The sequence below is a fragment of the Patiria miniata genome, unplaced genomic scaffold, assembly GCF_015706575.1.
Source record: "Patiria miniata isolate m_02_andy unplaced genomic scaffold, ASM1570657v1 HiC_scaffold_20, whole genome shotgun sequence".
Classification (NCBI taxonomy): Eukaryota; Metazoa; Echinodermata; class Asteroidea; order Valvatida; family Asterinidae; genus Patiria; species Patiria miniata.
Genome location: NW_024037059.1, coordinates 37,595,951 through 37,610,100, shown reverse-complemented (window position 1 = coordinate 37,610,100; position 14,150 = coordinate 37,595,951). Strand labels below are relative to the sequence as shown.

Here is a 14,150-nt window from a genome sequence, read left to right as displayed (position 1 = left end):
AGAAATGAAAGGTAAGTAAATACATAACGTGTACAAAAAGTGTGGAAAACATTTCTGTAGTTATGGTGGCCGGCATGTGTGGCAGTATGTGGGTTCCAATCTGATTTGGAAGATGTCGTTTGTGTTCTTGGGCAGGACACTTTACTACAATTTCCTCTCTATCTGCGACAGATTGCACTGACCTGAAACTGCTGTATAAGACTGGTCGCATGGTTTGATGAACAGGGGTTTTGAAAGGTGAAGGGTCTTTGAGACATTTGGTGTGTGTGTTCTTGGGCAAGATACTTTACCACAACTTTCTCTCTACCTGTGAGAGATTACGCTGATTTCGAACCACTGCATAAAAATGACCTTGTGGTTTGATAAACACGGCTTATAATGACGAAAAGCTTTGAGATATTTTGTGCTTGTGTTCTTGGGCAAGATGCTTAACCACAATCGTCCCTTGAACTGCTGCAATAATACTGATCTTATGGTTGATGAACTGGGGTTACAAAGGTGAAGATCTTTTGGAAATTTGTACAAAGGGCCACTTACCATCTTTCGCTGCCACGAGTTCCTCATCGGAAGCTCGACGTCCGGCCGAGAAATTCCTGGCGGCAATTTCGGCTACAATCATCCGAGCTTCGGCCAGAATGCCGGAAATGTCTGTGATGTTGGCGTTCTCGGGAATGTTGGAGTTATTGTACAGGGCCTTGATGGCATCTGAAATGCAAATAGAAAAATTGACAATTACAGGATTTGAACCAGCCACCCATGACAGGCAGCACTGGAGTGCTACCTTGGCTGTTGCCCAAGTTCCCCTTTTGACACTGTCTTTATTCAAAGAGCACCAATGAACTAACTACTCCAGATCCACATTTCGACTTGTGATTGCACTTGTGATTGACTTGTGACTGACTTGTGATTGCACTTGTGATTGACTTATGATTGCACTTGTGATTGACTTGTGATTGACTTGTGATTGCACTCGTGACTGACTTACGATTGACTTTATTCAGAGAGCACCAACGAACTAACTACTCCAAATCAACATTTCGATTTGTGATTGACTTGTAATTGACTTGTGATTGACTTGTGATTGCACTTGTGATTCCACTTGTGATTAACTTACGATTGACTTGTGATTGCACTCGTGATTGACTTGTGATTGACTTGTGATTGACTTACGATTGACTTTATTCAGAGAGCACCAACGAACTAACTACTCCATATCCACATTTCGACTTGTGATTACACTTGTGACTGACTTGTGATTGCACTTGTGACTGACTTGTGATTACACTTGTGATTGACTTGTGACTGACTTGTGATTACACTTGTGATTGACTTGTGACTGACTTGTGATTGCACTTGTGACTGACTTGTGATTACACTTGTGACGACTTGTGATTGCACTCGTGATTGCACTTGTGATTGACTTGTGACTGACTTGTGATTGCACTTGTGATTGACTTATGATTGCACTTGTGATTGACTTGTGATTGACTTGTGATTGCACTCGTGACTGACTTACGATTGACTTTATTCAGAGAGCACCAACGAACTAACTACTCCAAATCAACATTTCGATTTGTGATTGACTTGTAATTGACTTGTGATTGACTTGTGATTGCACTTGTGATTGCACTTGTGATTAACTTACGATTGACTTGTGATTGCACTCGTGATTGACTTGTGATTGACTTGTGATTGACTTACGATTGACTTTATTCAGAGAGCACCAACGAACTAACTACTCCATATCCACATTTCGACTTGTGATTACACTTCTGACTGACTTGTGATTGCACTTGTGACTGACTTGTGATTACACTTGTGATTGACTTGTGACTGACTTGTGATTACACTTGTGATTGACTTGTGACTGACTTGTGATTGCACTTGTGACTGACTTGTGATTACACTTGTGAGGACTTGTGATTGCACTCGTGATTGACTTGTGATTGACTTGTGATTGCACTCGTGATTGACTTGTGATTGACTTACGATTGACTTTATTCAGAGAGCACCAACGAACTAACTACTCAATATCCACATTTCGACTTGTGATTACACTTGTGACTGACTTGTGATTGACTTACGATTGACTTTATTCAGAGAGCACCAACGAACTAACTACTCCATATCCACATTTCGACTTGTGATTGCACTCGTGATTGACTTGTGATTGACTTACGATTGACTTTATTCAGAGAGCACCAACGAACTAACTACTCCAGATCCACATTTTGACTTGTGATTACACTTGTGATTGGCTTGTGATTGACTCGTGATTGACTCGTGATTGACTCGTGATTGACTCGTGATTGACTCGTGATTGACTCGTGATTGACTCGTGATTGACTCGTGATTGACTCGTGATTGACTTGTGATTGAGTCGTGATTGACTCGTGATTGACTCGTGGTTGACTCGTGATTGACTCGTGATTGACTCGTGATTGACTCGTGATTGACTCGTGATTGAGTCGTGATTGACTCGTGATTGACTTGTGATTGACTCGTGATTGACTCGTGATTGACTCGTGATTGACTCGTGATTGACTCGTGTTTGACTCGTGTTTGACTCGTGATTGACTTACGATTGACTTTATTCAGAGAGCACCAACGAACTAACTACTCCAAATCAGCATTTCAACTTGTGATTTGACTTGTGAGTGTACAGGGGTGTGAGTGACCACTGATAAACATAGCTGAAAACAGCTGAAAAAGGTGTAAAAAAAAAGCTGAACTTTGGAAAATTCCTATACTTTTGTACACAGCAAGTGAGGGAAAATAGCTGAAATCCAAAACAAAAAATGCTGAAATCAGCTTATAAAGCTGAGATTTCACGCCCGAATGTACTTCTGATTGGCTTGTGATTGTCTTGTGATTGGCTTGGGGTTGACTTGTGCTTGGCTTGTGATTGCACTCGTGACTGACTTGCGATAGGACTCGTGATTGACTTGTGACTGAACTTGTAATTCAACTTGTGACCCAGCTTGAATCGATTCACGATTTTTCTTGTGATTTTACCCTCCGATCTGACTTTTGGCCTTAATTGTAGTTCCAATTGTGATCAGACTTATGTTTTGGCTTGAGATTTATTAGTAATATGACTTGTGATTGGACTTATGACTGACTTGTGATTTGACATGTGATTGAGTTATGATTGACTACAATTCTCCTGTTGAGTTTTACAGAATTATTAAGGAAGGTTCCTCTCAAAAATTCGTTGGCGTTTGGTTATTATAACAATAAGAAGCAAGGTACCGAAGACTGCTTGTATTGTCTCGTTGATTTTGCGTTCGACGTCAACAGCCTTGAAGCCAGTATCCTGGGACTCCTTCTTAGTCTCGTTTGCCTGCTGCACGATCTTGTCCGACTGGAAATGTAAAAAACAAAAATATTTTTAAAAAAAAATTTAAATTGGCCAAAAACAGCTATACAGTGGAACGTCGCTATACCGAACACCTCTATACCGAACATTCGGCTATACCGAACATCGTCCTTAGCTCCCATTGTTGTTAAAAACCATCAACAGAAGAGTGACAAGTGGCTATTATTTCCCCAAGGCAAAGAAGGGGAAAGCCACCCATTGCTGTAGGTAGTAAGCTCAAAACTGTAATTACATAATACAATAGTCGGCACGTGTTCAAAGTCGTCTTTCAGTAACTACCAGGGCGTGCAGGGTGAAGTTATGAAGGGCGCCATGCCACCATTTATTGAAAAAAAGAGTACCAGAGCATCGGCAGCTTAAAATTGCTATACCGAACGATCACTATTACGAACAATTCTTATGGATCGCGCGATGTTCGTTAAAGAGGTGTTCCACTGTATTGGAAACACACAGAAGAGCCAGATATTCCCTTGTTATCAACTTTCTTTCCAATATAACGGCAATGAGACAAAATTACTTTGCTAAAATTAATATTGTACTCCCAACTATATGAACTCGAATTTTCCTTTAGTTTCTCCAACCAGTTCAAATTGTGCATATGGGGGGGGGGGGGGGGGGGGGAGTTGGGAAAAGGACAAACAGGCAGCAAGGAACACCTACACAAAAAGGTTGGAAAATACAATTCATTACATGCAGCCGTCCACGGAATTACAAGGGAAAGTACAAAATAGCGGAGAAATTCAACTTACATTACTCCTGCTTTTCTATAATTTCCCATACTTTTTCCATGGAAAAGATATCAAAAATTTGGGTTAAAAAGGAATGACATTGAGGACACTACTCACCCTGATCCGGAGCGCAATGGCCTGATCCAGCAGTGCACTGTAGTTCATCTCCACTTTCATGAAACCATCCATAACAGCCACGTTGTTCTCCGCCAAAGCGTCCGTGCGATTCTGAAACGTACAACAATGCAAAGTATGAACAAAACGCCCTACACATATTTCGTTTTGGATTTTCCCCTTGACAAAGATAATTACAAATAAATACTGTTAACAAATTCACAAGCTTACTCGGGTGTGACTAGAACCACTCGACCACTGAGCTTGCCGGGTACTACAAACAATAACTTTTAATTCGTGATGGGCCCACATAAATTGTCACCACATAAACTGTACAACAGGTGTTTTGTCCCTTCAAACTATCACACAAGTGTTTGTTGTGATGATTGGGTTTTCTATGTTCTAGTCTCAGAAACTTTCACATTTTCGCCACAAGAGGTACACTGCATGCACAGATCCATTACAATCACTGAGAGGTTTCATTTTCAGCTTACCATGGCCGCGATCACAGAATTGTTCAGTCTTCTCAGTCGCTGGTAGGTCTCGTAACCCACCGACAACCCAGACACGTTGGCCACGGCGCTGTCGATGTCAAAGTCCAGGGCTTCCATCATGTCCAGTAGGAGGGCGACGCACTCGTCGCACGCTGGTCAGGAGAAAAAGAGAGAAAACAACAAACCCATTACAAACTGGTACAATTCAAGGGGCTATACCTACGCAAGAGCAGTGCTCCATCACATTTTTGTCATCCGGTAATTTTTTTTAAAGCAAATACGGAGGATGGCCCAAACTTTACCAGTCACATACAGCTCCAGAAGGGCGTGGCTACTTAACAAACGTCCCCTACATTAAGAATAGTAACAGAAGCCATTTAACAGTGACCACACCCATGAAAAGTGGTCATGCGCATTTCCAGTGACTAACCACACCCATGGACAGTGACCACACCTGTTGACATTGACAATACCCATGGAGTGACCACACCCACCGCCAGTGACCACACCCACTGCCAGTGACCACACCCACTGCCAGTAATCACACCCACTGTCAGTGACGTCCACTGCCAGTGACCACGCCCACTGACAGTGACCACGCCCACTGACAGTGACCACGCCCACTGACAGTGACCACGCCCACTGACAGTGACCACATCCATACACAGTAAACATTTCCCTTTAACACCCTATGAATGGTACCACGCCTAAAATAAAGTGACCGCGCCCGTTAACATAGGCGACACCTTCCTCAGCCATCAATTAAATGGTTAAGAAAAAGTTATCATTAATTTCCTTTTATAAGAAATCACCTCCTCAGAGGGTAGGATTTGTGACTTACGTTGGCATCCTTCGTCCGTCATGACGTAACGATCCTCGCAGAATTCGCAGTTTTCTCCGGTAGCACCAGGCGGGCACAGGCACTCCCCGGTGACCGAGTCACAGCGAAGGTGTGGCTCACAGTTACAAGCTATTCATATGACAACCAATAAAACACAGACTTTGGTACAAGGAACACCTCGGGTAAATGATGAATATGCATATGAATTCACAATATCAAGCAGTGCATAGCATAAAAGATCACTTCTAATTTGTTTTAAGCTCTGGCAGAAGCTTCGATGATTGGTCTGTGACCAAAAAAAACGGAAAATTTACGGCAAAATTTTGGATTCTCGATGCAATGTGGTGCTATCCGAGGCTTAAACCTTGTTCTCAAGCAAGGATAATTGCACGCGAGGGAATGCAAAAAGCACATGTACATGAATCTCGCAGCCCTACACACGAGGTGCAAATGCCATTGAAGAAAATACTCAGTCTGGTCCTGAAGACAAGTGAACTCACGTCCAGCCGAATACACTACATACATGAACATCACAAATTACAGAGTAAGTAAATTTCGGCATAATTAATTAGTACATTCTAACACCCCCTCCCCATTTTCTCGACGTATTCACGCGATTCACGTGGGTTGACTTTTGAGGCCAAAAACTGGATTTCCGGGGAAAAACGGAGAAATCACATCCCTGTACATGTCACTCGGTGGTCGGTTGGTCGGTTGGTCTGTCTGTCCCTGAAAATTGACCAAAGAAGTTGACAACAAATTTCCAAATGCCCTGCCGTGGTTATATAAATGCACTCTTGCTGAAAGTTTTCAGAAGACCGGCTTTGTTTTGATCCATGCACATACGCGTCTTTTTTGCATACGAAGTGCGATTCCCCAACCGGGCCAAGCTTATTGTGTACTCGCACCCGTTTCTTGCTTGGGGAAAGTAAGCTTAAACAAATCTCCACTTCACTACTACCTTTTCGCACAACAAATCTCTTCTGTGCTTACGCAATACCGTATTAAGCGATTCCGTGACATTGGCATGTTTTTGTTTTACATCAAAGCCATATTACAATAGCACTGCTCGGCAGATTTCTCAGCAAAATTTACGTGCTTTAACAAAACTCAGTTTACAACCAGTCATAACCAATGTGCATCATACACCATTTTTGCTTGGAAAGGAGGTTTGACAGCATTCTGCAAAAATCTTAGCAAACCGGCTCCACGGATACGGCGATTGCATTTAACAAACTTACTTTGGCAGCCGTCGGAGCCGTAGTTCCAGTGTCCGTGCAGGCACTGGTCGCACTTGGCTCCGCCCACCCCCGGCTTGCACTGGCACTGGCCGGTCTCAAAGTCGCACTGTCCGCTCTCCGAGGCAAAAGCGCACTGGCAGGGAGAGCAGCCCGCGCAGCTGCTGAAATTCCAGAAGCCGGGCTGGTCGTCGGCAAAGTAAGAGATAGAAATAAAAGTTACATCACCCCTTAACTCCCTGGAAACTGTTGCCAGGAGTCTTCCTGAATCCTTCAAAATCCTCCACTTAACAGTGACCCAATGGCACATTCTGCCCACTGGCAACTTTTGAGGCCTTGAAGCCAAATGTATCAGATGAAATTGACGGTACTCAATTCCCAAAAAAAAAATTCAAAACTTTCTGTTGGAGTTTGGAGGTATTGGCACTTGAGGAGTGTAGTTGGAGTAGTTCTTTCCTTTCCAGGACACTAACAATCCTGCATCCATTGGAATCCATTTGAATCCATCGGAATACATGGGAATCTGATAGAATCCATTGGAATAGATTGGAATTCAACAGAATACATTGGAATCGATCAGAATCCATTGGAATAGATTGGAATTGAACAGAATACATTGGAATCGATCAGAATCCATTGGAATAGATTGGAATTCAACAGAATACATTGGAATCAATCAGAATCCATTGGAATAGATTGGAATTCAACAGAATACATTGGAATCGATCAGAATCCATTGGAATAGATTGGAATTCAACAGAATACATTGGAATCGATCAGAATCCATCGGAAATTTATTGGAAATCCATTGGAATCCATCAACACAGCTACTGAAATCTAGACAGCTTTAAGACGGATAGTAGGTGACTTTGATTCTATTTGGGAAAATCCTCTTAATGAATATAGTATAAACATGACAAAAGCAGGTGCAACTCACAGAGCAGCGATCGCAGAGTGTGCCGACGACATTGTCCTTGCAGTCACAGCGACCCGTGTTGACGTCGCACTCTTGGCTGCCGCAGCGATCGCATGGGCACTCTACATATCAAAAAAACAAACAGAAAACGTGTGAAAGGGCGAGTGATCTACTTATGAAACTAATATGAAAGTACATGTACTTGTGATGGAGTCAGATGGACTTGCGATAGATCTGGATCTGACTACAACACTGCCTATTACTTGAGTTGAAGAAGGGACTCCAGCATTTGTGGCCAACATGAGCTAGAAAAAAAAAAGCAAAGTCTGTTGTGAGCCATAATTCTAGTCGGGCCAGAATTTACCTCTGGTTGCCTTAGCACGAAAGGACTGACAATATCTCTTTTCCCCCTGGATGGGATGCCGGTGTATTACAGGTTACTTCCTAGTCTACATTCCAAAAAGTCTCTTCTCGGACAGTTTTTCTCTTAACATTCGGGGCTGAAATTCCATCCACAAGTACACATGTTTATTTTAGGTGGTTTTTACGACCCCTTTTTCATGTAGGGGTATTCGACTGTTTCTTGGCATTCTCCAACAAGACGACACCACAACTCACCCTGACAGTTCCTGGAAATGACGGCGTCGCCGTAGTACCACCGGTCGCACGTGTCGCAGTTGATGCCCGTGGTGCCCGGCTTGCACTGCAGGCAGTTGCCGAAGCGCGGGTCGCACTCGGGCCCGGCGGCGTTGGGGTTGGAGTTGCCGCTGCAGTTGCACTTGCGGCAGAAACCGTAGGGCTGGCTGGGGTCGCCAAAGTAGCCCTCGTCACATCTGTTTGGGGAAAAAAAATGAAACAGGAACAGTAGGTCCTGGAACAGCCCAATTGGGCTACAAAACCCCCTTTGAATTAAATGATTTTAATCGGAAATAACATTTAAAAGTAGGATTGAACATCCACACAACTATCCTTTCAAAACTTGGTGTTTTTGTGTAATTCCTGTATTATGTGTGCGAGAACAAATTTCGGGGTCCACTTCTGTGACCCCATAAATTCGCTTTGTTCGGATGCTAGTTGTGATTTCATTCGTGAAGTGTTCGTCTTTTGCGGACGTTGAAGAAACCACTATTTTTGCATTTGTGATTGGTCACCACTGTTCCTGAGACACACAACGTGTATATCGTACACTGAGAACGACACAAAAAACGTATTCGTGCTCCGTCGTGTCCGAAGTAAACAAGCGGGTTTTTTGGTCTTTTCTCAGGAACGGTAAGACATTAGGTTGGTTTCCTTTCAACCAGATGTTTGAAATAGGCTAAGTAAACAATCCAAAACATGACATTTTCGAGGATTTCAGGACCTTGTGCCTCTTTAAAGCCGACAAAAATTTGACCATGCACCAAAACACCGACAATTGAGATACACTCTGCCTTTAGCTACAACACTCTCTAATGACCAACAGACGGTAAGTCATATAGGTCTGCTACTTACACATCACAGCGTTCTCCGATATGTCCCAGCAGGCACTCGCACTTCATGCCGGTCGGCACGATGGAACAAGTGAAGGCATAACTAAATAAAGACAAAAATGATAAAATAATCTCATTATCAATTATAAATTGTAAGTAAAAACACGGGAGGCTGCCTTACCGCAGGATGCTGATCCACTTGCAAGAATCATGAACTTAAGTTCCAATGCTTTCCAATGCTCGAAACAAATCAGAATACAAAACAGGAGTTTCGATACAAAAGTTCGGCCTTTACTAAGTAATTTCTATGTCCGTAGACCTAACAATTAACAACTAAGCATTAACAAGATGTCATGATAATCCGCTCATAATCATTAACCCTCCTGCTGTCTGAACAGTCACAGATAGTCAAAAAATCAATTCTTTTCCCCTACCATGCCTTTTACACAGGCTAGTCACGAACAGTCAGATCATATTTCAAGCAAGTACTGTGACTAGTCAAATTCAGTCAACCCACAAAAGCAGGCAAGTGGTAGGCACAGCTGGCTTATCAATCACCTGCAGTCAAAGCATAGCTGTACCAAGTTCTATAAACAGTCACAGCCAGTCAATCCTGCTTTATGTAGGCTGGGAGCTATTAAGTGTTAAAAACAGTCACTTGATTGATTTTGACTGAAAGGACAACTTGGTACAGAGTGTATGTTTGCATAGGAGGGTTACATGTGACGTCATAACTACAACAATATTTTGGAAAGTTGCCAGTAATTTAATTTCAAAGCAACAAATACATTGTATTATTTAAAGTGAGTGTCTTTTACAAACTCACTTTCTCGTCTCGTCAGGATAAGGACAGGAACAGATGTTACAGCTATCAGGAGACCCACTGGTGGCGTCCCCGAAATAACCGACTTTGCAGAGCTCACAGTTGTCTCCCTCAGTGTTGTCTTGACATTCCTGAAAGAAAATATGAAAATTGTTAAACATTTCTAAATATTTCAATACCCAAATTTTGAGGCAAAAAAAAAAATTGAAAGATTCCTTTAAAAAAAAAGATGAAAGATTCCTTTGGTAAGTAGTACTAAGTATATTGCATATTCAAGCTTTGAATTGTGATTGACTCGTGATTGACTTGTGATTGACTTGAGATTCACTTCCGTGATTGGCTTGTGATTGGCTTGCAATTGACTTGTAATTAGCTTGAGATTGGCTTGGGATTGACTTGCGATTGACTCGGATTGACTTGTGATTGACTTGAGATTGACTTGCGATTGACTTGAGATTGACTTGAGATTGGCTTGTGATTGGCTAGTGATTGGCTTGTGATTGGCTTGTGATTGACTTGTGATTGGCTTGAGATTGACTTGCGATTGACTTGCGATTGACTTGAGATTGGCTTGAGATTGGCTTGTGATTGGCTTGTGATTGACTTGTGATTGGCTTGAGATTGACTTAAGATTGACTTCAGATTGACTTCAGATTGACTTCAGATTGACTTGTGATTCACTTTGTGATTGGCTTGTGATTGACTTGAGATTGACTTGTGATTGACTTGAGATTGGCTTGTGACTGACTTGTGATTGGCTTGTGACTGGCTTATGATTGGCTTGCGATTGGCTTGCCATTGACTAGTGATTGACTTACAACTGCCTTTTTCATAGACTTGTTTTTGACTTGTGTTGATCTGAGACTGACTTGTGTTCATCTGTCAAGAACTTGTGATTGACTCTGCCACAGATTCAGATTGAATGGTAAGAAAACTGCAAACTCACGTAGCATCGTCCCGTCTCGGGATCACAGGTCGTGGAGTGACCGTTGCAATCGCAGGGTTCACAGGTGCCTAGATACTGGCCCGAGGAACGACGGAAACCTGCAATGCATTCCTAGGGTGAAAATGAAATGAAAAATGTTAACATTTGAAAACTCAAAGAAAAAAGTATACAAAAAGTAGAGCTCTCTAACAGCTATCAACGCATTACAAACTTATACTCTATGGCCTCAAGGTTTTGAAAGTCCCAGCATTTTCTATAATTTTCCAATATACAACATACAAAAACTACAAAGGGAGAACAAACAACAGTTGGATATACCTCGCAAGACAGACCGGTGTAACCAGTAGGGCAGCGGCATCGTTCCACCTCGTAGGCTGGGGAGCCCCCTCCATCTCTCCTGGTGACGTCCAATGAGACATCACTGAGGCTGAGGGCACAAATAGAAATCAAAATTCTTTATCCAAATTTTGCATTAAATATTACATCACATACAAATATCACCCTTGAATGTCTATTCTCAGTGTTATTTGATGGAAGCAGTTGTCGATACTAGTTTTGTAAGTATTTTTTTTTCTCCTTTAGCAAAAGACAATGTTAAGTTTATAACTGAGGTTAGAAATGGATTCTGAGCCAGATTAAATTTGGGACAACTGTAGTTATACAGGCTATCCAACTGTTTTTCCTTTCTATCCTTGTTCTAATTTTGTGGGGGCATTTTTTGTCGTTGAATAATAAAACAGAATATTATGGTAAAATCACATCCAAAGAACGTTGTGAACACACAAGCAAGCATGCCATGCTCATTAGAACTATGTACATAAAACCTCCTACATTTTTTTGCTTGGGAAATTAACAAGGAGGCCTCCAGTGGAGTGAAATCTAGATTTTACTTTGAAACGTTTTTTTTTTTCATTTTAGTTGCCTATAGCTGTCACTGAAAGCAGCTGGTGAAGTCGAATCGATAAGCGTCTGATGAAGATCATTCCGTACCTTAACGGTTCTTGGAAAGAAAGAGTGTTCAAATGTTGATGTTGAGATGTGGATTCTCTCAAGACTATTATCTCATTTCTGAACCAATGCAATCGGTACACACCTTGCATCTAGGATCTTGTTGTAATACTGTGCCCTGATCTGGATGGACGTGATGCCAGCTAGTACCATCATCATATCCTCGCGGGTCACCGTCCGCGCCGAGAAGCTGTACTGGAAGTAATCCTGCCACAAAACGAGACAATACTCAATACTCGAAACTCATCTTGCTACTCAAACAATACACAAGATCATGTACAGGGTGAGTCAAACAACACGAAACCCAAATGTCGAGACTATTGTTTAGTGAAGTTCTGCATGTAACACTTTCAAAATCTAGGATATGAAAGCCCACTTCATAAGCTTTCTTTTAGTACAAGAATCATTCAAATCACTCATGTACTTTTCAAGTTACGGAATTTTCAACACAACCACTGTTTTAAAGTTCTGTCCACGGATCACACAAAAGGTGTGCGTTCTTTCAGCAAAACGAAAACAATTCACACACATCCCTATGTGATTTGTTTTTGTTTTGCTGAAAGAACACTTACCTTTTTGTGATCTGTGGACAGAACTTTAAAACGGTGCTTGTGTTTAAAAGTCCGTAACTTGAAACATACATGAGTGATTTGAATGATTCTTGTACTAAAAGAAAGCTTATGAATTGGGCTTTCATATTCTAGATTTTGAAAGTGCTACATTTAGAACTTCACTAAAACAATGGTCCTGACATTTGGATTTTTTTTTTTTTTACTCACCCTGTATTCTAACTTATGAATTATGTGCTGGGACAAGGCATTGTTCCCTGCTGTCCTCTAAAATACAACACTCATTCATTCATCATTAGCCTAATTCAATCCACTGCTGGATGAAGGCCTCTCCACTAACTTTCCATGCTTTTCGATCCCTTGCCAGTTGTTTCCATTTCTTCCCTATGAAATCAGAGATTTCATCTCGCCATCTCTTAGGCTGTCTTCCTCTTCGCCTCTTCAATGATAATGGCGTCCAATCCGTTACTCACCGATAGACTAAAAGCCCGTTCATACTCTGCGTGAAAGCAAAACGTGAACGCGAATTTGTCAAGTCACGGCAGGTATTCGCACTGGTCATTCGCAAATGTTGAACATATTTCAACTCCGTCAGAGTTTGCAGCAAATGTTTCCTGACGTCACATTCACTTCACATTCGCGTGAAGAACGAACCAGCTTTTAGCAATTTACTTTTGTGCAACCTGCTGAAGTTAATCACTCCGCGGGAGTGGCTTACCTCCAGAAGTTCGAGAGACATGTCCAGAGGCCGGCCATTCTGCGGCTGCTCCACGTTGATGTACATGATGGTGATGTTGTTACCCTGGTAACAAAGACAAAACAACATCAGTAGAGATGGTTAAAATGAATTGAATTTGGTAACTCCGTGTACAGTTATTCATGCCTCTGAATTTTGTGAAACTAGTGGAACAATGCCATTTTTGGAAAAAAATGTTGCAACCTGACGCCACTTTTCCTTCATGTATCATCTCAATGAAGGTCATTCATTGCAAGAAATGATGATAAGACATGAATCTTGGACTGAGAAATATTTCCAATTTTGCTAGGAAATACTTAGAAAATTTGCTTGACTCTCCATAGACTTTGTACACGATCGTGGAAGTGGCGTCAGGTTGCAACTTTTTTCCCCCATTTTCAACTTTTCACTTTTAAGAATTGTTAGTGATATTCTGTAACACAAGATGGTGCTGTTGCTGTAATTCCAGAAAGAAAAACTTACTTCAATGTGGCAAGAATAAAAAAAAAAATACCCAATTTTTTTATGTCTTTGCCCTTTTACCCAGGACTAAAAAACTAAACGTTAAGTGCAACTTACAGTGATCATGACATCAGGCCTGCGCAGCGGGCTGGAGGTTGAGTCCCCTCTCTCGGGGATGCCATTGCTGGAAACGGTAAACTCGAGCTTGCCGCCGTAAGAAGTCAACTGCGAATTAGAAAAAAAAAAAAAAATAGAAAAAAAAAAATAGAATCAATGCAAAAAATTATCAGGGAACCAGTCAAATGCAGTGTAAAATGTATGACATTTTGACCGGTAACCTGTGTTTAAAAGCGAAGAAATTTGGAAGAAGAGCTCAAGTTTTACGGGGGAATACAACTTTGTGATGACAGAATCATTGTGAGATTTG

General features: G+C 41.7%; 1 protein-coding gene across 2 annotated transcripts in view; it reads right to left on the bottom strand.

Annotated features, from left to right (window-relative positions):
• Window positions 1-14,150, bottom strand: part of LOC119728984 (laminin subunit alpha-like) — a 78,841-nt gene that overhangs the window by 28,012 nt on the left and 36,679 nt on the right. For both annotated transcript variants that reach the window (XM_038201459.1, XM_038201460.1), the window contains exons 34-48: window positions 13,841-13,948; window positions 13,244-13,327; window positions 12,042-12,163; window positions 11,267-11,375; window positions 10,949-11,059; window positions 10,006-10,133; window positions 9,202-9,282; window positions 8,329-8,543; window positions 7,732-7,832; window positions 6,798-6,978; window positions 5,557-5,685; window positions 4,716-4,867; window positions 4,225-4,335; window positions 3,253-3,364; window positions 538-705 (exon numbers count right to left, since the gene is read on the bottom strand). In XM_038201459.1, coding sequence (XP_038057387.1) covers window positions 538-705; window positions 3,253-3,364; window positions 4,225-4,335; window positions 4,716-4,867; window positions 5,557-5,685; window positions 6,798-6,978; window positions 7,732-7,832; window positions 8,329-8,543; window positions 9,202-9,282; window positions 10,006-10,133; window positions 10,949-11,059; window positions 11,267-11,375; window positions 12,042-12,163; window positions 13,244-13,327; window positions 13,841-13,948 — 1,912 coding nt within the window. The remainder of the gene's footprint in view (window positions 1-537; window positions 706-3,252; window positions 3,365-4,224; window positions 4,336-4,715; window positions 4,868-5,556; window positions 5,686-6,797; window positions 6,979-7,731; window positions 7,833-8,328; window positions 8,544-9,201; window positions 9,283-10,005; window positions 10,134-10,948; window positions 11,060-11,266; window positions 11,376-12,041; window positions 12,164-13,243; window positions 13,328-13,840; window positions 13,949-14,150) is intronic.